The 25,607-nt window shown below is 36.8% G+C and overlaps 1 protein-coding gene across 1 annotated transcript in view; it reads right to left on the bottom strand.

The window, feature by feature from the left end:
* The window catches only part of MALRD1 (MAM and LDL receptor class A domain containing 1), a 678,818-nt gene that overhangs the window by 605,727 nt on the left and 47,484 nt on the right, over positions 1-25,607 (bottom strand). The window contains exon 5 of the mRNA XM_024253733.2: positions 18,570-18,666. Within this exon, the coding sequence (XP_024109501.2) occupies positions 18,570-18,666 (97 nt within the window). The remainder of the gene's footprint in view (positions 1-18,569; positions 18,667-25,607) is intronic.

Genomic DNA, 25,607 nt, shown 5'->3' with positions numbered 1-25,607 from the left:
CAAGCCTTCCCAATATGACTTGAAAGTAGACTAGGAGTCCTTCCTGTCCCATACCACTTGCAGACGATTCTCCCTCTGACCTTCCTAAATACCCAGGCTTTGACTCTCATGATGCCAAATGACACCCCTCACTGTTTCAGCTTGTTACAATCACCTACAGACGCTGTAGGTGAGCCCTGAGGGTGCCCTGTCCCTCAACCCCTGAAGATTCTAGCTCTGAGCTCACTGTCATTCTCTGTCATTTCAATATTCACTTTTATTTGCTTCTCAGTTTCTTGATCTCTTATTGACCATGAAGGAGAACTTTGATGAAAAACAACTTCTGCCACCACTCTTCAAAAGTTTTACCATTACTAATAATGATAACGTTTCCTTGTCTTAATTTCAACTGGTCCACTCCCCAATCATCACCCCTATCTGTCCAACTCACTTCTTTTCATATCTCTACTCTAACAATATTTCGACTGTGCCAGGTTCTACAAGCCCAGGGTCCTAAATTCTTTTCAATTATTTCCCTTACCTATCTTGTCTTCATTTTCTTTATTACAGATGTCAGACAAGCAATCACTCCCTGGCCATGCTCATACTTCTCCATACTCTCACAGCAAAAACTCTAGAAAATACAACCCTTCACCTACTCTAGCCTGTATCTGTGCAGCTGAATGAGTGAAGAAATCATGCAGATTTCACTTTGTCCACAATCATGCAGACGGGAATGACTTCGTATTCACGACTACTCACTCCATGCCATCATGGTGATCCTCATTCTTTCCTTTTCCGCATTCTTAGACAACTATTCAAAGCTTTCTATTCCCTCTGTTAACTTCCAGCTCTTCCTTCCTTATCATCATTCTCAGCTCACCACCTTGCTTCACATTTCATTGGGAAAATGAGAGAAATCAGAAGAAAACTTTTAAAGTCCCATCATCAATCTCACTGGCCGGCTGCCCACATGATTTGCCCCCTGTAGGAGCGGGTCCACTCTCCATGCCCTTCTCTGGATGATGCTTTCCATTTAGACAGAAACTTCATCTTTGTTTAGCTATTTAAGGAATCATGCTGCCAATTTCCTCTCCTCTCATTTACAACAATGTGTTCTCTTTCTCTACAAGATCATTTCCTTCAGGACCTAAATGACCAAAACTTCATCCATCTTAGAAAAACATTCTCCTGATCCGACAACCTTCTCCAACTAACTTCTCAAAGTTCTGCCTATTCTCACACTGACTCCAACACCAGTTCTTTCCCTTCCTATTCTCTCTTGAACCTATGTCAATAACATTTTTTTTAATTGAGATAAACTTCACAAAACATACAATTTACCCTTTCCATTTTATCTATTTTAAAGTGCACAAGTAGGCCGGGCACAGTGGCTCATGCCTGTAATCCCAGCACTTTGGGAAGCCAAGGCAGGTGGATCACTTGAGTTCAGGAGTTCGAGACCAGCCTGGCCAACATGGTGAAACCTCATCTCTACTAAAAATACAAAAATTAGCAAGGCATGGTGGCACACGCCTGTAATCCCAGCTAGGAAATCTGAGGCAGGAGAATTGCTTGAACCCAGGAGGCAGAGGTTGCAGTGAGCCAAGATTGCACCACAGCACTTTAGCCTGGGCAACAGAGCAAGAGTCCAACTGAAAAAAAAAAAAAAAGGCCGGGCACAGTGGCTCACGCCTGTAATCCCAGCATTTTGGGAGGCTGAGGCAGGTGGATCACCCGAGGTCAGGAGTTCAAGGCCATCCTGGCCAACACTGCGAAACTCCGTCTCTACTAGAAATACAAAAATTAGCCAGGTGTGGTGGCGCATGCCTTTAGTCCCAGCTAGTCAGGAGGCTGAGACAGGAGAATCACTTGAACCCTGGAGGCGGAGGTTGCAGTGAGCTGAGATCGCACCACTGCACTTCAGCCTGGGCAACAAGAGTGAAACTCTGCTTCAACAACAATAACAAAAAAGTGTACAAGTCAGTGGCTTTTATTAAATTTGCAATGTTGTGCAATCATCAAACTACCTAATTCCAAGACATTTTCATCACCTGTACCCATCAGTCACTTCACCATTCTCTCTTCTCCCCCAACCCTGGCAGCCACTACATCTGCTTTCTCTCTCTATGGATTTGCCAACTCTATTTCACATAAATGGAATCATGCAAGTTGTAGCCTTTGTACTGGGCTTCTTTCACTCAGCAAAATGTTTCTGAGGTTCATCCATGTTGTCGCGTGGATCAGTATTTTATTCCTTATTTGTTTGTTTTTTGGTCACCTTTACAACTCCCCTGAAACTGCATATATCAAGATTGACCTCTATATTGCTAAATCTCATATTTAATTTTTTTTATCAACATACTTGACATATCAGTAATATTGGACAGGGCTGATCCCTCCCTTTTTCTTGAAATATTTTCTTCACCAGGCTTTTGCATAAAACTCTTCTCTGGTTTTCTGATTGTGTTACCACCTATTTTTTTTTTCTCAGTCTCTCTTGTGGTTTTCCCTCATCTGCTCAACATGAGACTGCCTCGAAGCTCAGTCCCTCCATCTCTTCTCCTCTCTACACACCCACAACATTGTTAATATCACCTAGACACATGGTACTAAACCCTTTCCTAAATGCTGATGACTCATAAAATTATACCTCAGGCCCAAAATTTTTGCTGGACTCCAACTGTACACTCCAGCAGTATCCTGTTACTAACTTAAGCCTCTTCCCTTGGGTCACAGAAATAGGTCTAAATCTTGAAACCACCTTTGCAAAAGTATGACTGAGACAGTGAAACAGATCTAACTTAATCGACTCCATCTTGCTTCTAACTTCCAAGCTGTCCTTGCTCATTCCTGGGTGGAGACTGGCCTAACTTTGGGAGGAAATTAGTTTATAGTTTAAACAAGGATGGTAACAGCCCTGTCCCAAAGCAGACCTCCTTCTTGTCTGGGAACTAGATTGCCTTTGTAGGACTGACATTAGCCACAAGAATAGAAATTATGGTTTAGGAGTCATGCAGCTGGAGGCTACAAAATTCTGACCTTCCCTAAACTGCTCCTAAGATCAGTGCTTGACATATTTTGCAGACCCTGCACTTGAAGGATCAACTGGCACCACCCAGGTCAATAAACTGGCTCATCTGATCTTGTAGCCTCAACCCAGGGACTGACAGAGCACAAGAAGACAGCTCCAACTCCCTATGATTTCATCTCTGACCAGTCAGCACTCCTGGCTGACAGGCTTCCCCCCATCCACCAAGTTATCCTCAAAAATTCTGCTCCCTGAATGCTCAGGGAGACTGATTTGAGTCATAATACAACTCCAGTCTCCCGCACAGCTGGCTCTGTGTGAATTACTCTTTCTCTATTGCAACTCCCCTGTCTTGATGAATTGGCTCTGTCGAGGAAGTAGGCAAGGTGAACCCCTTGGGCGGTTACAATCTCAACAAACTTCTGATTTTTCTCTGCCTAAACTTTCTCTTCCCACAGCCTTTCTTTTGAGACGGAGTCTTGCTCTGTCACCCAGGCTGGAGTGCAGTCTCCACCCCCCAGGTTCAAGCCATTCTCCTGCCTCAGCCTCCCGAGTAGCAGGGACTACAGGCGCCTGCCACCTCGCCCGGCTAATTTTTTGTATTTTTAGTAGAGAAGGGGTTTCACCGTGTTAGCCAGGATGGTCTCGATCTCCTGACCTTGTGATCTGCCTGCCTCGGCCTCCCAAAGTGCTGGGATTACAGGTGTGAGCCACCGCGCATGGCCCAGCCTTTCTTATCCCAGTTAATGAAACCCCATCCTCCTAGTTGAGGTGAAAAATTTGGAGTCTTCCATGACTCATCTCTTTTTCTCTCTCTCACCAAACATGCAATCCATCAGCAAATTTCTGCATTATCAATAAAACATATCCAGAATCTAACTACATCTTTCGACCTCCACTACTACTACCAACTCTGGCTCAGGAAACATCATCTCTTTCTTGATCGTCTTAGTAACTTCTTAATTTGTCTTTCTGTCATTGTCCCTGCTCCACTATAATCTTGTGGGTCAGATCATGTCTCCTCTGCTTAAAGCCCTTCCATGGGTTTCCATCCTACATGAAGTAAACATCAATGCCTTACTATGACCTTCTTCATATAAACCAAGGCCTCTTTCCTCAAGGCCTTTGCATTTATAGCTGGATCTATAAATAAAAAAATTAAATCCTAAGCCCCCAACCATCTGAATGGACTCCTCCTCTCATCCACGGACATTCCCAAGTTAACCTGTAAAACTAGTTCAGGCCATGATGGGAAAGTGAAGCCAGACATGCCTCATTATACCCTCCTCCCTTTTGCAATTACTGGTAAAGCAAACTAAGTATGATAAGAAACATCTACAGTCTATTTTCTCTGAAGCTTGCTACCTGGAGGCTTCATCTACATGATAAAACCTTGGTCTCCACCAGCTCTTATTGTAACCTAGACAGTACTTTCTATTGATTCCAGGTCTTTAGATAATAACTCAACCAATGGTCAATCAGAAAATCTTTGAATCCACCTATGACCTGGAAGCCCCCTCTTCCAGTTGTTCTGCCTTTCTAAACTCAACCAATGTACATCTTGCATTCATTGATTGATATTTTATGTCTCCCCAAACTGTATAAAACCAACTTGCAGCCCAACCACCTTGGGCACCTGTTCTCAGGATCTCCTGAGGACTGTGTCATGAGCCATTGGTCACTCATGTTTGGCTCAGAATAAATCTCTTTTAATATTTTACAGAGCTTGACTCTTTCTGTCAACGTATCTAATATTCACATGGCTTATTTCCTCTATTGTTTGGCTATTTTTCTCAGATCATATATTTTAATGTTACCATACTGACTATTTAAACATCACCATTTCATCCTCATTTCTGGAACTTCTTATCACAGTTTTTTGCTTTACTGTTCTCCATAGCAAATATCACCGCTTGACATAAACTATATTTTTTATTTATTTGCTTAGTATCATTTTTCTCCCTGACTAAATTGTAAGCTTGGTGAATGCAATGATTACTATTTGTTTTTTCACTGCTATCACACGACTATCTAAAAAACTTATTGGCATAATAGGTGCTCGATGTATACTTGTTTGATAAATGAATAAATGGCCTAAGAACAACCTGATGAAAAATTTTAAAACATTGTAGACTCAATATACATCATTTTCACTTTTATTTGTGATAAAACTGAAGCAATTGGTTATGGAAATGATTTATGAATGCATCCACAATCCGGTTTCTCATAATGGGAGTTTACAAATGATGAATATGCAAATCCTCTTGAATGTAAGATCCACTGAAAACAAAGCTGCATATGCAATTAAGGGAATGTTGGCAATAAATGAAGCTAAGATTGCACAATAATGATTACCATGAAACAATTAAAACTATAATTTTTGTAGATTCATATAATAGCTACAAATCTTCTGTCCCTAGAGCTACATAACTAAATATTGGTCATAGTTCAATTAAATGTTGTATATTATCTCTAATTTGTCACTATTTACACAAGACAAAAAAAAACCACCCAGAAGTACTGTAAACAAAAATAGAAAACAGATGAGTACAAATTGCATGGAATTAAAAACACAGCTTTTGTCAAATGTATTCCATTTCTTTCGCCAGTGTCTACCACTTTTACTACCTTTGGCCTGAAAACTGGAATTTACAACCATAAAACTAGTGGTATATGAGTAAGTATTTTGGCCTGGTATGCATAAATTGTCAATTAATAAATCTGGACAGCTCTTTTTATTTTAGTGCATTCAATCCCAGAGCTCAAAGCTATTTAAAGATGTCAGTTATTTATATTCATATTAATTCTCCCTCCTTCCCTCTCTCCTCTCCTCTTACTCTTTCTTTTTTTTTTTTTTTTTTTTTTTTTTACGACAGAATCTCACTCTGTTGCCCAGGCTGGAGTGCCGTGGCACAATCTCGGCTCACTGCAACCTCTGCCTCCCAGGTTCAAGCGATTCTCCTGCCTCAGCCTCCCCAGTAGCTGGGATTACAGGAGCCCGCCACCACGCCTGGCTAATTTTTGTATTTTTAGTAGAGATAGGGTTTTGTCATGTTGGCCAGCTTGAGGCTGGTCTCAAACTCCTGACCTCAGGTGATCTGCCCACCTCAGCCTCCCCAAGTGCTGAGATTACAGGTGTGAGCCACCATGCCCAACTCTCTTTCTCTTATTCTTACATTGTACCACAATCTGGCAGTACAATATTACCTTAGGGGTTTTCAAATCCTCCATCAATGATACGTGATTAGTGGAACGAAGCTTCGCCAACCATTTCAAGGTGTCTATACCGCTGAAGCCACATGTCTAGGACCTGCCATCCTTCAAATCTTATCTTGCACAAACAGATTAAATGAAATTGTCCAGACTCTCTCACAGGGTAGAAAATGAAGTCCAAGTCTCAAGGCCATTGTGGTAAAAGTTATAATTGACATCCAGTTTTTACTCCAGAAGTTTTAGACAATTTGTCAATTATCCTTAATTAGTAGTGGATTTCAAGGAACTGTTACTGTCTCTTAAAACTGGAAGCTACTAAAATAAAAAAGGTCCTTAGTTATTTAACTGGATAATATATATGCATCATTCAGATTCTAATAAAGGGATGACTGGTATATTTGAGAGCTTTACAAATGAGACTTAGGCAAAGTCCTGAAAAGCCAATCTAAAAATATTCACAGAATATTCAAAATATTCTGATTATGAGCCACAGCATGAAATCATTATACAAAATTATAATCAGCTGTTTCTCTAAGAATCAGTGTTATTCAAGAATCAGTGATTAAACATGTTCTTATTTAATCACAATAGCAAGGCTTGATTTTTTTTCTCATACTAGCTACTTTGGTGAAATCTAAAGTGATCCTCTTTTCAATAAATGTACAATAAATTTTCATATCTTGGAAGGGGCAGAGGTTAAAATGGTATTGTTTGAAAATCTGGAAATAGTCTAAACAATTTCTTTCATATTAAAAATTAGTTTTATTGTCCAACTTGCAAAGTGTTCAGAAACTGTAAAAATACCTAATACTAAGCAGTTTTATAAATAAAATAGCTTATATGTATTTTTTTCTTTTTTCTTTTGTTTGAGACGGATTCTCACCCTGTCACCCAGGCTGGAGTGCAGTGCCATGATCTCGGCTCACTGCAACCTCTGACTCCTGGGTTCAAGCGATTCTCCTGTCTCAGCCTCCCCAGTAGCTGGGATTACAGGCATGTGCCACCACGCCTGGCTAATTTTTATATTTTTAATAGATACAGGGTTTCACCATGTTGGCCAGGCTGGTCTCAAACTCCTGACCTCATGATATATTTTTATAGTAAAGAGAAATATATATGGTAAAATGATAGTTTCATTTTCATAAATAACAGTATAATAAATAAGCTATATATTGTAAACTTCCTCATCATCAGAATTTTTCAACTTTAAAAATTGGTCATTTCATTTTCAAATTTATTTATAAATTTACATATGGTAAACTTCCTATTTTCCAGTATTCAGCTCTATGAGTTGTTTTTTACCTAAAAAATAAAATAAAAAGCTTTTATTTTAACTTCGGGGTACGTATGTGGGTTTGTTATATAGGTAAATTCATGTCATGGGGGTCTGTTATACAGATTGTTTGGTCACCCAGAGTATAGACCTCCTCTTGGGTGTCTGTAGACACCCCCTCTCCAAGAAGAGGGAGCACGTGGGAAAGTCCCAGCATCAGTCAGGAGGCAGAGGAAGAGGAGTGAAATGTGGGCAAGAAACTTTCTCCTGGTTCCTAGGAGAAGAAGCAGGGGAGGCAGGGTAAGCAGGCCCAGGACTGGCTAATTTTAATGATGTCAGCAGGCCCTAGACCATAGAAGCTGTTTCTAGTTGTCTGGAACTTGGTTATTATGGGCTAAATCATGCCTCCCAAAATTCCTATGTTGAAGTGTTAACCAAAACTACTACTGAAAGTGACTGTATTTGGAAATAGGGCCTTTATAGAGCTAACTAAGGTAAAATGAGGTAACCAGGGTGGCCCTAATCCAATACGGCTGGTGTACTTAGAGTGTAAGTCATAGTCAGGTATAGAATGACCATGTGAAGACACAAGGAGAAAACAGCCATCTATAAGCAAAGAAGAAAGGACACAAAACTCAATCAATCCTGCTGACATTTTGAACTTGGATGTCTGGCCTCAAGAATCAAGAGAAAATAAATTTCTATTGTTTGAGTAACACAGTCTGAGGAACTTTGTTATGGCAGCCATTAATTAATATACTAGCCCTGGGGTGTGTGGGGCAGGTGCATAGTGGCCTGGGTATATGAAAAGAAGTATTTTTAGGAAACCTAAATATCATTTTTTTTTTCCAGGACAGAGTCTTTTTTTGTCACCAAGGCTGGAGTACAGTGATGCCATCTCAGCTCACTGTAACCTCCACCTCCCAGGTTCAAGCGATTCTCCTGCCTCAGTGTCTGGAGTAGCTGGGATTAGAGCTGTACGCCACCATGCCCAGCTAATTTTTGTATTTTTAGTAGAGATGGGGTTTCACCATGTTGGCCAGGCTGGTCTCGAACCCCTGACCTCAAGTGATCCTCCCACCTCAGCCTGCTAAACAATCATTTCTATAAACCAAAAAGACTTATCACAAGATGGCTATGTTAGAACTTAAGTCCACTCATTTTCTTTAAGTCCACTCATTTCTAAACACAATATTTCTGTTATAATATGGCAAAAGCACCTGTATGTCTATTAAAATATGGGAAATGCTTGGCTCAGATTAATTCTTCTTCAATAAAGCCTCATTGAGGCTTTATTGAAGAAGTTTGAGGACCTAGCTTCATTTTTCACACTAAAACAAAAACCTAGAAATAATATAATATTCTTAGCACAAATGTAAATACTGTTAAAAACATCTTCCCCTGATATTTTATTTAAATCTGCTTTTTTATGGAATAGAGCACATGTATCTCACAAGGAAGAAGAAATAATCCAAAATCTCAAATATTTGGCATTTGAATAACTGCACATGTTCTTTGTTCAATCATTTGGTCAATCTGTATTTATTAAGTGCTTGTTCTGTTCTAGGGTCCACAAATGAATTAGACAGGGTAGGAACTATGCCTCAAGGCACTTAGAATTTAGTCATGGAGCTAAATCAATATGTGTGTGTGTGTGTGTGTGTGTGTGTGTGTGTGTGTGTAGGGGGTGGTAGTGGCAATGTGGAGGGATAGTCTATAAGGGAAAAATTCCCTGCACAAGAAACCTCAACTCACAAGAAACTTTTGCTCAGAAACCTGAGCATAAATGGTGGAAGGGCATATCAAAAACAAAAAAAAAAAAAAAGAAAGAAAGAAAAGGAAGGAACAAAGAAGGCAGAAGGGAGAAGAAGGAAGAAAAAGGAAAGGAGAGGAAGAGGGCAAGGGAGGTGAAGGAAGGAGGGAGGAGAAATGTAGGAGGAGGACAGAAGGGAGAGAAATGGGGAGAAAAGAGGGAAGAGAAGTTGGGGAGGATAGGGAGAGGATGAAGGAGAGGAAAAATGAGAAGAAGAAGAAAAAGAAAAGTCATGGAATGAGGCTTTCAGTCAGAGGAAAAGAGGTTTGCATAACACCCAAGAATTAGAGGACACTGTGTTGCTGAACTCACAAGTAATTTGTTTTGACCAGAGTATGGGATTCTTGGGGGAATTGTGAAGGAGGACATTGGACTACTGAAAAAGAGCAGTATCGTGAGGAGCTAATATCATGAGAAAATATTTGAATTCTGTCCTGGAGGCAGTAAGACTTATTGATGGATCTATCAGAAGTGGAGACCTGGCCATAGGTGTCTGTTATAAAGTATAATCTTTTGGAAGTAGATTGTTGAGTAGAATACATTAAAATTGGAAGAAAAAAAAATATCCCATAGGGGGAAAAAAAATGTGGGCTGGAACAAAGTCAGGGTTGGATAAATAATAGTAATAAATAAGAGGAGAAAATTTAAGAAATAAGGTAGGATATTCCCTCAATAATATTTTTTAGCCAAATTGATATAAGAGTGAAAAAAAGAGAAGAATATGTAAAAATTACTCTTAGCTTTTTGAGTGAGACAAAACAACTGCCAATGACTAAAACAGGGAATGAACGAGAGGGAACAGATTTTGAAAGAAAATTGAAGTTCACTTCTAAACACTGTTGATTTTCAGTTTCTGTAGCACATATATTTGCTTATTCCACTCATAAATCTGTTCTCCTTGCTTACCTCTATTCCAAAGGCTAAAAGCGAAATATTCAGTTTTGTTAGCCTGCCTAGCAACTAAAATTACCCAGATAAAATAGTCAAGCCAATGACTTGACCGAAACATTGCCAAAACTTTTCCCTTCTTATTTCTACCTTCTTCCTGCCCAAAATTTGAGATGTACAGGCCTTTAACAGTCATCTTATAGCCATAAAGTGACAAGCGTAAGGTAGTAAGGCAGATACAAAAAAATAAATTCCTTGGTCCCCGACTCTAACAGTATTGGGGGTGATGAACCTTTGCCATAATTACCTCCTCCATTTCCTTAAGTAATTTAAGCAAACTTGCCTGTTTTCTTGCATCCAAATCCAAGAAGCCCTATCCCTATCCTCCATAGTTATAAGATTTTCTGATAACGATGTCCAGAAGATGCTGGACTGCGTGTCTCTGATGCTCCCTCCACCCCTGCCCCAACCACCACCACCAGGATTGCATGAGACTAAAACTACTCATTCTAGTTAGCTGGGACTCTGCCCCAAGTACAATCATCAGCAGGATACCAGACCTTGTGGTTCCCAAATGCTAGTCCTGTTCTTAAGCCTGGGCTCTACTGGCTTCATAAATAATAATAAAAAAAAAAATCCTGAGAATCTTATTTAAAATTCAGGCTCCATTTACAGTGATTCCCATATATCACTGGAGTGAAGCCCAGAATCAATCACTCCCTGATGTGATTCTGATGATTAACTAGGTTTAGTCTGTTATGACAGTGCCTGAACTTGGCTAGAGAGTCCCATTTGGCAATTTAATGCTACTTAATTTTACAATCTCTCACATTTCTGCCATTTACAAAGTGCAGCTCCAGCCAAGTGCCAATCTCATCCCATAATGCTTTATGTTTTTCCTCTATTATTAATCTTCATGCTGCTGTGTTTTCCTCCCAAAAATGTAAAAATGCCCTCAGTCCTTATTTTACTTGAAAAACAAAAACAGAAACAACTCTCTGTGTCCTCATCTTCAGAGAACATACCAGTGACCTCATCTTAATCCTGGTTTTCTCCACAAGAAAACCACTTCCTTTGCAGCATTCCCAGGAGATGACATTGTTTGCAATGCCCCATAAAAGGCAAAGCCTAAAAATAGGGTTGCAGTTCATCTAAATCCCCAATGTTGCTTCAACACAAGTATTTATCTTTGAAAGTGTGCAAACATCTTGGTTCATGATATTCAGCTTATTGTCCTCTGTCATACGTGTAGGTCTACTTTCCATATGCATTGATGACTTCAGTCTTAGATTTCAAAGTCCTCTTCTCCAGTCTCAAAGCTTGTCATGTTACATAAATGTCATATTCATGTGAAAGGCTCAGACAATAAATGAGTCTTAACATTTATTGATGCCTCATCTTTAGTAAATTTCATTTCCACACCAACTCAAATACATTATGGTTATAATGATGTCTAGAACAATTACCTTAAAAATTGAAGATGCTCATGTTTTCCTATTGGATCACAATTTTCCTTTGACTATTCATCTTTCTGAAGTCTCACTTGTATTATGATTGCTTTTATACTTCTGTAGTGATTTTATAGAGTCTTTTTAAATACTTACTACAAATCTGACATTTGTCTTCTGAATATATATGATGGCCCATCTACTTGGTCTTTGTCCCAGTATACAGTTCATGGGTAAGTAGGGAAATGGCTTTGGTTCCCAGAGACAAAGATAGAGAGAAATTTATATCTAAAATGATAGCAGAATCTTATTACAGGCCATCTCAATTCCCAAGCACCACCCAAGCATGTGTATCTGTAAATTTGTAATGCAAATACAGTTTCAACGGCAGCAACCAATTCCTAACTTCCCTACAGTAGGAAAGTCCAGCCAACAGGTGATTTCCTTGCCTTTTTCTCCTTTGAATGTGATTATCCAGACTAGCCAATGAATACCACTAGTACACTAGTAAGGAATCATTTTGTTTGACAGACCCTGACCTCTCCAGAAACTATAAAATTGAGATATATAAAGACATTGCTGAAGGGATCAGGGTCAAGAACCAGATGTCTCATTAAAACTAAGCTGGCTTTGCTCTGGACCCAGGAATACCATGAAAAGTAACAGAAGAGGGGGTATTAGAGAAGATTTTAAATAACAAAAGCAGTCAGCAGTAGAGGCTGCATTGCCTTCAGTTAGCCTTATGTTCTCTATTGATAAATTGCATCCCTTTTGATAAGTCCAATAAATGTTATTTTCTAATAGTGAAACAGCATTGAGGATGATACTTTAATTATTTACTTCTAGGTTTGAGGCAGGGGGGTTATAATCTCTTCCCTTAAAGTTCTCTATTTCAATTGATATACTTTTAAATGTAGCATATAACGATTTCTCACCTGATAAATGCTGAGCACTAAAAATACAAAAGCAAACGAGAACTTTACGTGTTCCAGTGTTACAAGCAGCGTCACCAGCTTCTATAAAACCCAGGCTTGGTCTATGTGGCAAGAAACATCTATCCGTAAGCTCTTATGCTAACAGAAGGGATGTTAAAAACCCAAGCACGGACTGCAGTGATGTTAGCAAGACAACTGACTAGAGATGCTTAATGTATTTTCCCTCCACTAAAAAGGACTAAAACAATGAATAAACAAGCACATTTTGACAACAGCAGCTGAGGGAAAGCACTACAGTGTTGCAGGGGAGTAGCAGTGACTCTGTAGAGCATGGGGACTCAGAATGGATTCATAGAAAATGGAAGAAAATACCCTATCTTTACTGCCCTGTCTCTCCAGTTGGGAGAGGTTCAGAATCAGAAGTAATTATCCTTGCAAAGAAAAGGTAAGTAGGAGGCCCCCAGCATCCCCCATCAAAGATCAGTTGCCACAGTTTTTGATGCTACAAAACTCTGCAGTCATCACAGGCCCTAAGCCCAGTCTAAGGTCACTGCCAGAAGTTGACATGACTATGCTGCTCCAAAGAAGGAGCCCACATTATGCCTTCTCTTCCCATGATCTACGTTGCTCTATAAAGTGCTATCTTGGGACTGGAGCCATGACTAGAGTGCATCTTTCTCTGGGGTCCAGTAGCCACTGCATCTCCCCATCTGTGAGGATCTGCTGGCACTACACTGTGCTCCCACGTGGTAGTGTGCCATTCTCCATCCAAGAAGCTATAGCTATCTACTTCTGTGAATAAATTGCCAGGAGGCACTCCAATCTTCCAATTCAAGTGGCTGCAGCACACCATCCCAGCTATTTGAAGCCTATACCTAGTGGTACTGCTGCAACCCCGGTGGCCAAGCTTATGAGATGTCTTGACCCCCAAATTATAGGCAATCTTGCCAGCCAGAGAGGTCGTGACTGATCCGGAGATAGAGCAGTCCTCATGCATCCTTGTGTGTGAAACAGTCTGGCACCATGAACATCACCAAAGAAGCCACACCCAACCTGGCAGTGGAGCAGCCCTGACAAACCCTCAATACACAAAACAGCCCAACACTTCTGTCCCCGACAGGGAGGTAATGCTTGACCCAGTAACAGAACAGCTCTCATGCACACTTGGCATTCAGAACAGCCCAGCATCCCCACCTCCAGTGGGGAGGCTTGTCCAAGGAGCTGCACAAACTCCTATAACCTAAGCCAATGAGACACTTTCAGGTATTACTGATGTTGACTACCATTGAAGAAATTACTCTGAGACTACACTACTGTGCCCACCTGGAACCAAAGTCAGTGTACCCTACCTAACCAATACTCTAAAGCACATGTGTAGTAAAGGTACCCTATCTAACCAATACTGTAAAACACAGGTGAAAATATTTCCCCCTGAAAGCCATTCTATAAAATTTGAAGGAGCAATTATTCCACCAGTTGCACAGATATCAACATAGGGAAACAAGAAATACAGAAAAGCAAAGAAACATGATACCAGCAAAGAAACACAATAATTCTCCAGTACCTGACCCCCACCAAAATGGAAATTTATATATTGCCCAAAAAGGAATTCAAAATAATAATTTTAAGGGAACTCAATGAGATAAAAAAGAATATACACAATTCAATAAAATTAGAAAAACAATTCATGAGCTCAATAATTAATTGAACAAAGAGATACCATTTATAAGACAGAAATATTCTAGCTGAGGATATCAACAAATGAAACAAAAAATACAGTTGAGGATGTCAGTAACACACTAGTAGAACAAAGATTTTCTGAACTTGAAGACAAGTCTTTGAAATAGCTTAGGAGGGAAAAAAAAGAAGAGAGAATGGAAAACAGCAAGGAAAGCCTACGTGACCTATGGGAAACCATTAAGCAGACAAAGTTTTGCATTATACAATTTCCAGAGGGAGAAAAGATGAAGAAAGGCACAGTAATCTTACTTATTAAAATAATAGTTAAAAACCTCCCAAGGCTTGGGAGAAATATGAACATCCATATCCACAAAGCCTAAAGTCTGCATTAGATTCAATGTAAAGATGTCCTCTTTAAGACACATTATAATCATGTTACCAAAAGTCAAAGACAAATTGTGGGAGGACAGTAAAATTCTAGAATATTTGCATGCAACCAAACTTAAGTTGTTATCAGTTTAAAATAGTCTTCTATAAGATTTTTTAAACGTAAGCCCCATGGTAACCACAGAGAAAAAATAACAGCAGATAAACAAATGAGAAATAGAAAAGAATCAAAGCTTATCACTATAGAAAACCACCAAACCATAAAGATAAACAACAAGAGAAGAAAGAAACAAATTTCTACAAAATAACCAGAAAATAACGACTAAAATGAAAGGAGTAGGGCCTTAACTGTTAATAATAACATTAAATGTAAATGGATTAAATTTTCAAAATATATGGAGTGGATAAGTAGATTTAAAAAAAAAAGACCAAATTATATGCTGCCTACAAGAGACTCACATCACCTGTAAGAATACCCATAGACTGAGAAAAAAAGTAATGGAAGAAAAATATTCCATGCAAATAGAAACTAAAAGAGACCAGCAGTAGCTATAACTATATCAGATAAAATAGACTTTAATTTGAAAACTGAAAAAATGGATAATGATGGTCATAATACAATGATAAAGGGATCTATTTAGAAAAAGGATAAAATACTTGTAAATATATATTCACCCAAAACTAGACCTCCCAATATATAAAGCAAATATTATTAGATGTATAGAAATAGATAGACCGCAATACAATAATAGCAAGGGATTTTAACTCCCTACTTTCAGTAATGGACAGATCATTCAGACAGAAAATGAACAAAGAAACATGATATTTAAACTGAACTCTAGATCAAATAAACGTAAAATATATTTGCAGAACATTCTACTCGATAATTACAAAATACACATTTTCCCATCAGCACATCGAATTTTCTCCAGGATATATCAAATGTTAGGCCACAAAACAAGTCTCAACAGTTTTTTAAAAGTCAAAATCATAGTAATTATCTTTTCCAGCCACAACGGAATAAAACTAGAATTCAACAATGAAATGAACTTTGGAAACTATACAAATACATGAAAATTAATCATACCCTTGAAGAACAAAATAAGCCAATGATGAAATTAAAAAGAACATTTAAATATTCCTTGAGACAAATAAAGATGGAGAAACAACCTACCAAAACTTAAGGAATACAGCAAAAGCAATTCTAAGAGAGGAGTTTATAGCAATAAATGCTTACATCAAAATATTAGAAAGATCTCAAACAACCTGATGTTGTACTTCAAGGAATTAGAAAACACAGGAAGAAACTAAACCCCAAATTAGTAGAAGGAAATAAATAATAAAGATCAGAGCAGACCCAAATGAAATGGAGACTAAACAAAACAATACCAAAGACAACAAAGCAAAAATTGTTTTTTTTAAAAAGATAAAAATGACAAACAATAGATGGATTAAGGGAAAAAAGATAGAAGATTCAAATAAAATGAGAGATGAAAATGGAGATATTATGACTGGTTGCACAGAAATACAAAGGATAAAAGACCATTATGAACAACCATAAACTGGAAAACCTAGAAGAAACAGATAAATTTCTAGACACATAAAACCTACTAAAGTTGAAGAAATAGAAAATCTGAACAGATCGAAACAGTAACAAAATGTCTCCCACCAAAGAACAACCCAGAACCTGATGGCTTCACTACTAAATTCTACCAAACATTTAATAAATAACTAATAACCTCTCACTCATATGTGACAGCTAAAAAAAAAATTGATCTCATGGAAATAGAGAATAGAATGATAGATACTAGAGGCTGTGAAGGGTGAGTGGGTGGGAAGAGAATATAAACGGAGGCTGAATACATTCTATGCATGTAACAAACTCACATATACCCCATAAATATGTAAAATATTTCACTCATAGAATAAATAAACAAATAAATAAAACCAGTCCTTTTAAAAACATGAGATTACATCAAACTAAAAAGCTTCTGTAACAACAAAGGAAACAAATGAGTGAAGAGACAACCTACAGGATTGGAGGCAATGTTTGCAAACTGTGCATCTAATAAGGGGTCAATACTCAGAATATATAAGAAACTCAAAACAACTCATTTTCAAGAAAACAAATAATCAAATTTGAAAATGGACAGAAAACCTCAATAGCTATTTCTCAGAAAAATGACCAATAAATAGAATATGAAAAAAATTATCAGTATCATTAATCATCAGGGAAATGCAAATTAAAACCACAATGAGATATCATCTCATACTTGTCAGAATGGCTACTATCAAAAAGTCAAAGTTAACAAATGCTGGTTCAGATGTGGATAAATGGGAATACTTATATACTGTTGGTAGAAATGCAGATTAGTACAATCATATAGAACAGTATGGAGTTTCCTCAAAAAGTTGAAAATAGAAGTACCAAATGACTCAGCCATCCCACTTCTGAGTATTTATCCAAAGAAAATGAAATTAAAGAGATACAATTTCAAGCTCTGTCAAAGAGATTTTTGCATTCCCATGTTTACTGCAGAACTATTTACAATAGCCAAGATATGGAATTAACCTAAGTGTCTATCAATGGACAAATGGATAAAGAAAAAGTGGTAGTATACATGCAATAGAATTATTTTTTATTTAACTATAAAAAGAATAAAAGCCTATCATTTGTGACAATATGGATGAATCTGGAATATGTTAAACAAAATAAAACAGACACAGGAAAACAAATACCACATTATCTTACCCATTTGCAAAATTTTCAAAAGCCTATCTTACGGAAGTACAGTGTAGAATAGTAGTTACCAGAGGCTGGGGAGGATAGTGTGGACGATGTGTGTATGGAAACTGGTCAATGGGTATGAAATTACTGAGAGATTGGAGGAATAAATTCTGTTTTTCTATTACACAGTATAGTTAACAATATTATATTATTTCAAAATAACTAAAAGAGAGAATTTCAAATGTTCGTACTACAAAGAAAAATTTTTGGAATAACCAATAAGTTAAATACCCTGATTTAATCATTACACAATGGATACATGTATTTAACATCACATAGTATCCCATAAATATGTACAATTATGTGTTAATTGAAAATAAAATAAAACTTTTTAAAAACCAAGCACAATATCAAGATCCTATGGTCTTTCTTAAGTAGATGAAGACATCTCTTCTTGTCTTGAAATATTATTTACCACAACAACTATATCTTTGTACCAAATTGAACTCAGAAGCTTTATCTATAAAATACCTTCTTTATTCTGTTATATCATGCCACAATATAACAAAATTCTTAAAAGAAAAACCCTGAAATATATATATATATGACCGACTCTTTTTTATTATTGGATTAAGCCTGATATTTTATGCTATTCTAATTTTAATATTGAATTCTTTTCGGAATAATATAAATGAAGAACAGAATATTAGTTAATATAATCAAAGGAACAATATAAATAAAAATTTATATCTGATATATGTAGTTTATTGATGTGTCAATATAGAAAATAGATTATAACTAATACCTCTATTTTGTATCTTTCAGCAGAATAATCAAACCAATTGTCCAAGAAGACAATTTCAAGTCTATGGAGGCTAGTTTTCTCCCAGTCTCCTAGAAGGCACAGAGTTCTCTTGCTAAGATTTAACTTTAGCCATTGTAAACATTGCTACAAGATTTCAAGTTTGAGACTAAATTATCCCATTCAGTTCTTTACAGCATCAGTCAGTGAAAAACAGCCAATCTTCACTCCAGTATAGATCCAGTCACTGTTATACAATGTATTAGAACGAAAAATATCCCACATGAAAACATCAGACAAAAAAAAACAGCAGATTAAATTCATCACAATTTTTAAATTGCACTGAAATCTTTAAACACAATAAAGATCAAAATGAGAGAAAAAGTTCTTACCATTGGCAGGCAAGCAGCCTGAACTGAAAGATATATCATCAATAGCAATGACTTCATCCTGTTCATACGTTGAAGCCATTTGACCTTGAAAAACAACCTGCACAAGAAAAACAAAACAAAACAAAAACATAAAGCAAGGAACATCACTGTCTCACAGTGTTATAAAAGAGAGCCTGCAATAGGAAACGTGTCACTCTCTAGAAGCACTTGTGTGACCATGCCAATTCCAGGTGCAAAGAAATCAAAGCAAACATTCTCAAAAACAAAGAAATGTAGGGTCATCACTGTATCTCAAATGTCTGGCATAGGATGGGTAACATGATAGTGAAATGCAGCAATACTCACCTGGATTTTTCCCTACAACCATCTCCTATGTTCAGTTCCTATGTGTTCATACTGTTTCGCATTTACCTGCTTTTGGATCCATGCTCCATCCTGAGCTCCAGTTCTTGGCATTTTGCAATTGTGTCCCATCTTCCCCTTTGGTTCTCTAAATCTTTTTTTATTTGAGACGGAGTCTCGGTCTTTCACCCAGGCCGGAGTGCAGTGGCGGGATCCGCAAGCTCCGCCTCCCACATTCATGCCATTCTCCTGCCTCAGCCTCCCGAGTAGCTGGGATTACAGGCGCCCGCCACCGCGCCCGGCTAATTTTTTGTATTTTTAGTAGAGACAGGGTTTCACCGTGTTAGCCAGGATGGTCTCGATCTCCTGACCTTGTGATTCGCCCACCTTGGCCTCCCAAAGTGCTGGGATTACAGGCTTGAGCCACCGCACCCGGCCGGTTCTCTAAATCTTATCCACTCTTGCCTTAGATGTCATCCTCATGCTATCCTATTGCACATTTTCTGCCATTATCTAAACATTGATTGGAAATGATTGTTCTGTGACTTATTGTTAAAATGACTGAACGTGGCCTGTCACAGTGCCTCACACCTGTAATCCCAGCACTTTGGGAGGCTGAGGCGGGTGAATCACTTGAGGTCAGGAGTTTTAGACCAGCCTGGCAAACATGGCAAAACCCCATCTCTACTAAAAATACAAAAAATTAGCTGGGAGTGGTGGCAGGCACCTATAATTCCATATACTCAGGAGGCTAAGACGGGAGAATTACTTGAACCGGGAGGCGCAGGTTGCAGTGAGCAGAGATCGCGCCACTACACTCCAGTCCAGGTGACAGAGCAAGACTTGTTCTCAAAAAAAAAAAAAAGAAGAAGAAGAAGAAATGACTGAACGTGACATTAGGATGTGGAGTCTGCCCAAGACACCACTAAGAAAAGATACTCTGGGATGATTGATCTGAGAAACTTAAAAAGAAGCCACTCTCCGATTTTCTAATTACCTAAATTGATAGAAAATTGGCATGTTGATGGCAGACATTATCCCACCCTTATTAATGAATATCACTGATGTTGGAGGCTTTGTTCATGGATGTGATGAACACATGTGCATTATTCAACCTTGTTTACAACATAAACATTTTATTTTTCAAGAAGTCAACCCAGATTTTTAGGTTTACAATTAATCTGGATGCAGCAAAACATAACAGATCATTTTTCTATGGTAAATTCTTTCATCCCTGTACAATATGCTGTACCAATATATTTCCTTTCAGGCCATATGCTATCTATCACTCTATTAAAAGTCCACTGAGAAACATCCACAACCTATGGAAAAATCTGTCAATAGGTAGCCCTAAGAAAGTCATATTTTCTTTATACAAAAATAAGTGTAACTACTTAGAAAATAGAACCATTTTGCAAAGGCCTGGCAAAGATTATTGTGTAGAGATAGTTTTATACAAAGGCAGTATAACATAATGATTAAAAGTATGGCTAGAATCTGAATCCAAGATATAGCTAGGATCTGAAACCAAGTAGTTTGATTCAAAATATATTTTTTCAAAAAATATATTTTTATATCATATATGTAGTTATATAATATATATTATATAATTTATATTGTATATCATATATGATATAATAATATATGCTATACCACATATGTTATATTATAATTATATTATAATATAGATTATAATTAAAACATTATAATATAGATATATGTTATAATTACAATATTATAACATATAATATAAATTAATATATATTATATAGATACAGATATTTTTAATCAAACTACTTGGAGATATATATAATATATATTAATAAATTTGTAATATATATAAATATGTTATAGATATATCTCCAAGTAGATATATAACATTTTATATATATTATAAATTTATTCTATATGTATCCAAGTTGGATATATAATAATATAATAATATATACATTATATCACATATATAATATATATTATATGTATATATTATAGAATATATATTATATATACATATATGTATAATATACCTATATCATTATATACATATATGTACCTATAGTATATGTATTGTATATATTTTGCATATGTATATATGTGTATATACATAAAATTATGTATTATATATACAGATTATATATAATATATAATACATATTATATTATATGTTTTATATATTATAATATAAATATTATATATTATATAATGATATACATATGTTATATATTTTATATAATATTATACAAATATTAATTATATTATATAAATTATATAATATGTAATTATTATATTATATATTATTATAATACATAATATATGCATAATATAATATACATACCCAAGTTGGTTATATATAATATATAATTACATATATTATATATATCCAAGTAGTTTGATTCAAAATATCTATTTATAATATAGATATATAAATTATATATTTATTACATATTACATATATTTTGAATATTATATATATGTATTTCAAATCAAACTATTTGGATTCAGTTCCTTGCTATAACACTTAATAGCAACAGGACCTTGGAGAACTTATTTAACATCTGTGTACCTCAGTTTTCTTCTTTGTACAATGTAATGATAAAATGATAGCCTACATGATAAGGAAAAATGAGTTGCGAACATGTAAAACAGCACCTGGTATATAGTTAGCATTAAATAATGTTTGCTACTGCTATTGTAACATAGTTGTTAAAATATTTAAGCTGTTATATGAATTGTGTGTTTGTAGGTAAAAATGTATTCTTTACAAATTAACATTTTATTCTTTCTGAAATCATTTTCATAGAGATAGTCCCTAGCTGTTGCTGAGTTAAGGATACGCCTGCAGTCACCATAGTTTAAAAAAGAAGTAGAAATAAGTGTTAACTATATCACATGTCTCTTGTTTTTTTTCTCCACACTCCTCACCAAAAAAAAAAAAAACACCATTCATCTTCAGGGTTGGTAAGTCGGAAAGTTCCATTACAAATGTTAATCTCTCTCCTGAACTCTCCTCCCCAGTTTCCACAGCCTGCTGGACATTTTCACTCAGATGACACAAGTCATTTATAATTTACAACACTTTGTCCTTTCTCCTCGGATTGGAGCTCTCATCTCACTGTCATTTCCTGACAGTGGTACCAGAAGAATGCTGCTCTCCAATGCTCAAAACTCCAAATTGACCTAGAAAGTCCCTTTCTCCTCCATTCTCATGTCCAATGAGATAAACTCCACTAATCCCTATTTTCCTTTCATTCTTATTTCCTCTCCCATCTCCTCACCCTGGACTACTGAAGTAGCTTTTAAATTACCTTCTTGCTGTAATCCTCTCCTCATTAGAGTTTGCAATAGATATTATATGTTTATTTGATTCTGTTAAATTACTTGTTAACTTGGTATAACTGATGAAACATTATTGTGAAATTTCGCTGCCATTTGAGTCCACTAGCCTAGCAGGAAGGAACATTTTTCTTAGGGAAATAACTATTTCTCGAAGTGGAGAGAAATTTATTAATGGGTCTATGTGGCTATAAAACACAAGACCCATCAGGCATAATTAAATAGCTAGACAGATTTAAATGAAAATAGTTGACAAGGATTTGGGTTAGAATCTGGAAAATTAGCTAAAGAAAGTGGAACCCCAGGATGATTAAAAAAACAAACAAAAAATTATTATTATGGTGGTTCACACCTATAATCCCAACACTTTGGGAGGCCAAGGCAGGTGGATCACCTGAGGTCAGGAGTTCGAGACTAGCCTGGCCAACATGGCGAAACCCCATCTCAATTAAAAATACAAAAATTAGCCAGGTGTGGTGGTACACACCTGTAATCCCAGCCTCGGGAGGCTGAGGCAGGAGAACTGCTTGAACCCAGGAGGCAGAGGTTGCAATAAGAGATGGTGCCACTGTATGCCAACCTGGGTGACAGAGTGAGACTCCATTTTGAAAAAAAAAATATATATATATACACATATATATATGTATATGTATATATATATATGTGTGTGTGTGTGTGTGTGTGTTCTATGGAGGGTCCTGGGCAGAGCTGTGTTCGTGTATGGTAGTTTTATTTTTAGGAGAAGTAGTATCTGACATTCTTTGTTTTCTCCAAAACATCAGCAAGATTATTTCCCAAACGCCCACCTCATTTTAATAATGTTGGAGAATAAATACATATATATATAAAGGAGCAAAGCAGCAAAATAAAAGTGGATCATAGGAGAGATCATGGAGTTCCAGCACCACAGAAGTCAGGTACAGCCTGCACTAATCCAACAGCGAACACGAAACAAATTCCTTGCATCCCAAACATTTTAAGAGAAGATGGATGACCTCTGAATAGACGTAAGCGGTCAGCACTCAAGCCACTTGATTTAAATGTTAGAGGAAATGGTGATGACCGATGGATAATACTGTGTGGATGGCATTGATACAGGAGCTCGAAAGAAAATATTTAGGCAGATAGTGAGGGTAAAAGAGTCCTTGGCAAGGCTTCCCTTCTACCAAATAGCAGCCCAATAAATTATTTTTTATAACGAATAGCAGCCTGAAAAATCGAGCTGTAAACATAGATAAGCAAGCTGGAAGCTTGCACGGGTGAATGCCAGCAGTTGTGCCAATAAAAAAAGGCTACCTGGGGGCCAGGCATAACCAATACAGAAGCTCCATCTTCCCTTTTATTACCACATGTACAGTAAAGAAACGGGCAACATGGCACCAGCCAGTTAGAGAACCCATTTGCATAATAAAATATTAGTGTGGGAAAGGCCAGCTTTTTGTGCCCTATGCAAACGGCACACCTACCCCTAATCAGTTTTTTGTGCCTTATGCAAATAACACACCTAGTCTGACCAATCTTTACTGCCCTATGTAAATCAGACACCGCTTCCTCAAGCTCATCTATAAAACCCCCTGCATTTTGCCATGGATTGGAAACCCATTCAGGACCCCTCTCTCTGCAGGAGAGAGCTCTTCTCTTTCTTTCACCTATTAAACCTCCATTCTTAATCTCACTCCTTGTATGTTCATGTCTTTGATTTCCTTAGCATGAAACAATGAACCTCAGGTATCGCCCCAGACAATGAGGCTGCTTCAGAGTGAGTATAAACATTAAAAACACTTATGGTTGTATGTGTTATGTAAGAGTTTTCTTAATTAGTAGTATACATTCCATTTATTTCCCAAGCAAACATTTGAGACACAAAATGATGAGAATAATTATTTCCTCATCATGTGTTATCATAAATATTATTGAATTAAAAGGGAAAATACCTCAGATAATGATTTTGAAGAGTGAAGGTAGAATTTTAAGAGTTAAGATTAAAATTTACATTTTTTAATGCAAAGCTCATCTTTTGTCTTTATTAATAAATTCTATTCTTTCTAAATAGGAGGCTGCTGAGAACTCTTCAGCATTTCTCAATGAAATATCAAAGAAATGAAAAGTAAATAATAGCATGTTAAAAATGCTCCAATATCTTTTTATACTTAAGGCACTGACAGTTCATTTAGTTTAACAATCCAGACATTCAACATGAAAATTATAGTCAGTGATATACTTAGTAGTAGGTATAGTATTCATTCCTTCTTACCCATAAAACCGTTACATGAGCTTCTTTCAAGAACAACAGCAACAAAAAGGAGTGAAAGTGTTACTGAAAAGAAGTCCCGATCCAGACCCCAAGAGAGGGTCTTGGAACTTGTGCAAGAAAGAATTGAGAGAATGTCCATAAAGTGAAAGCAAGTTTATTAAGAAAGTAGAGGGATAAAAGACTGGTCACTCAATAGACAGAGCAGGTTGTTCCCGAAAGTAAGAGGATGAATGTGTCCACCCTAAGTACAATACTCTTTTATATACAGGATAAAAAAAGATCATGGGGAGATGTGCTCTACTACAATCTTTTGTGATAAAGGATTAATTTTCTTAATTACTGTGTTTTGCAAGAATCGACATTATTATCTTTAAAGCAAAATTAGGAATGATTTTGTTCTCAGTGTATCGGGATACCAGGACACTCCTAAGTCCAGGTCTGTTTAGTAAATGTTATCAATCTGGTCCCTTAACAGTAAACATCTAGAGGATAGGGATACCCAGCTTTCTGGAAATGCAACACAGCAAGCTCATTTTCCTAGCCCTCACTCAAGATGGAGTCACTCTGGTACTAATGCCTCTGACAAAAGAAGGTTTCACCTGAATTGGGGACTACATTTCTACTGTATGTTTAGTTTGTTTTATTCTTTGTCTCCTTGAACATTTTAGGACAACTGTAAAATTAATTGCTTCTGTCTGCAATTTTTTAAAAATGTGATTGCAATTAATCAGCAGCATGCAATGCCTAAAATTGTTGTTTTACCCAGCACAGCCGACAAAAGAAAATTTAATGAGTCATACACTTCAGATTTGACCAAACTAGAGGTTGGGCTTTTTTTTCCCCTATGTATTCTAAATCCCTGTAATGCTTTAACATAATAAAAACATTATTATGGTTCAGTGGCTCAGTAATTGAGATCTGAAATCAAACTACCCTACAGTCTAAGCTGGTATGGGATTTAGTAGGTTATTTAACTCTCTAAAGCTTGTAATTCTCAGTGAATTATGGAGTAAATCATCTTTCTACCTTAGAGGATTTTTGAGAAGGGTCAATAAAATTATGTATCCAAAGAAGTAAACATAGTGCCTTACACATAGTAAGTGCTAAAG

Source organism: Pongo abelii, chromosome 8 (assembly GCF_028885655.2).
Source record: "Pongo abelii isolate AG06213 chromosome 8, NHGRI_mPonAbe1-v2.0_pri, whole genome shotgun sequence".
NCBI lineage: Eukaryota > Metazoa > Chordata > Mammalia > Primates > Hominidae > Pongo > Pongo abelii.
This window is presented reverse-complemented; position numbering and strand designations above follow the sequence as displayed.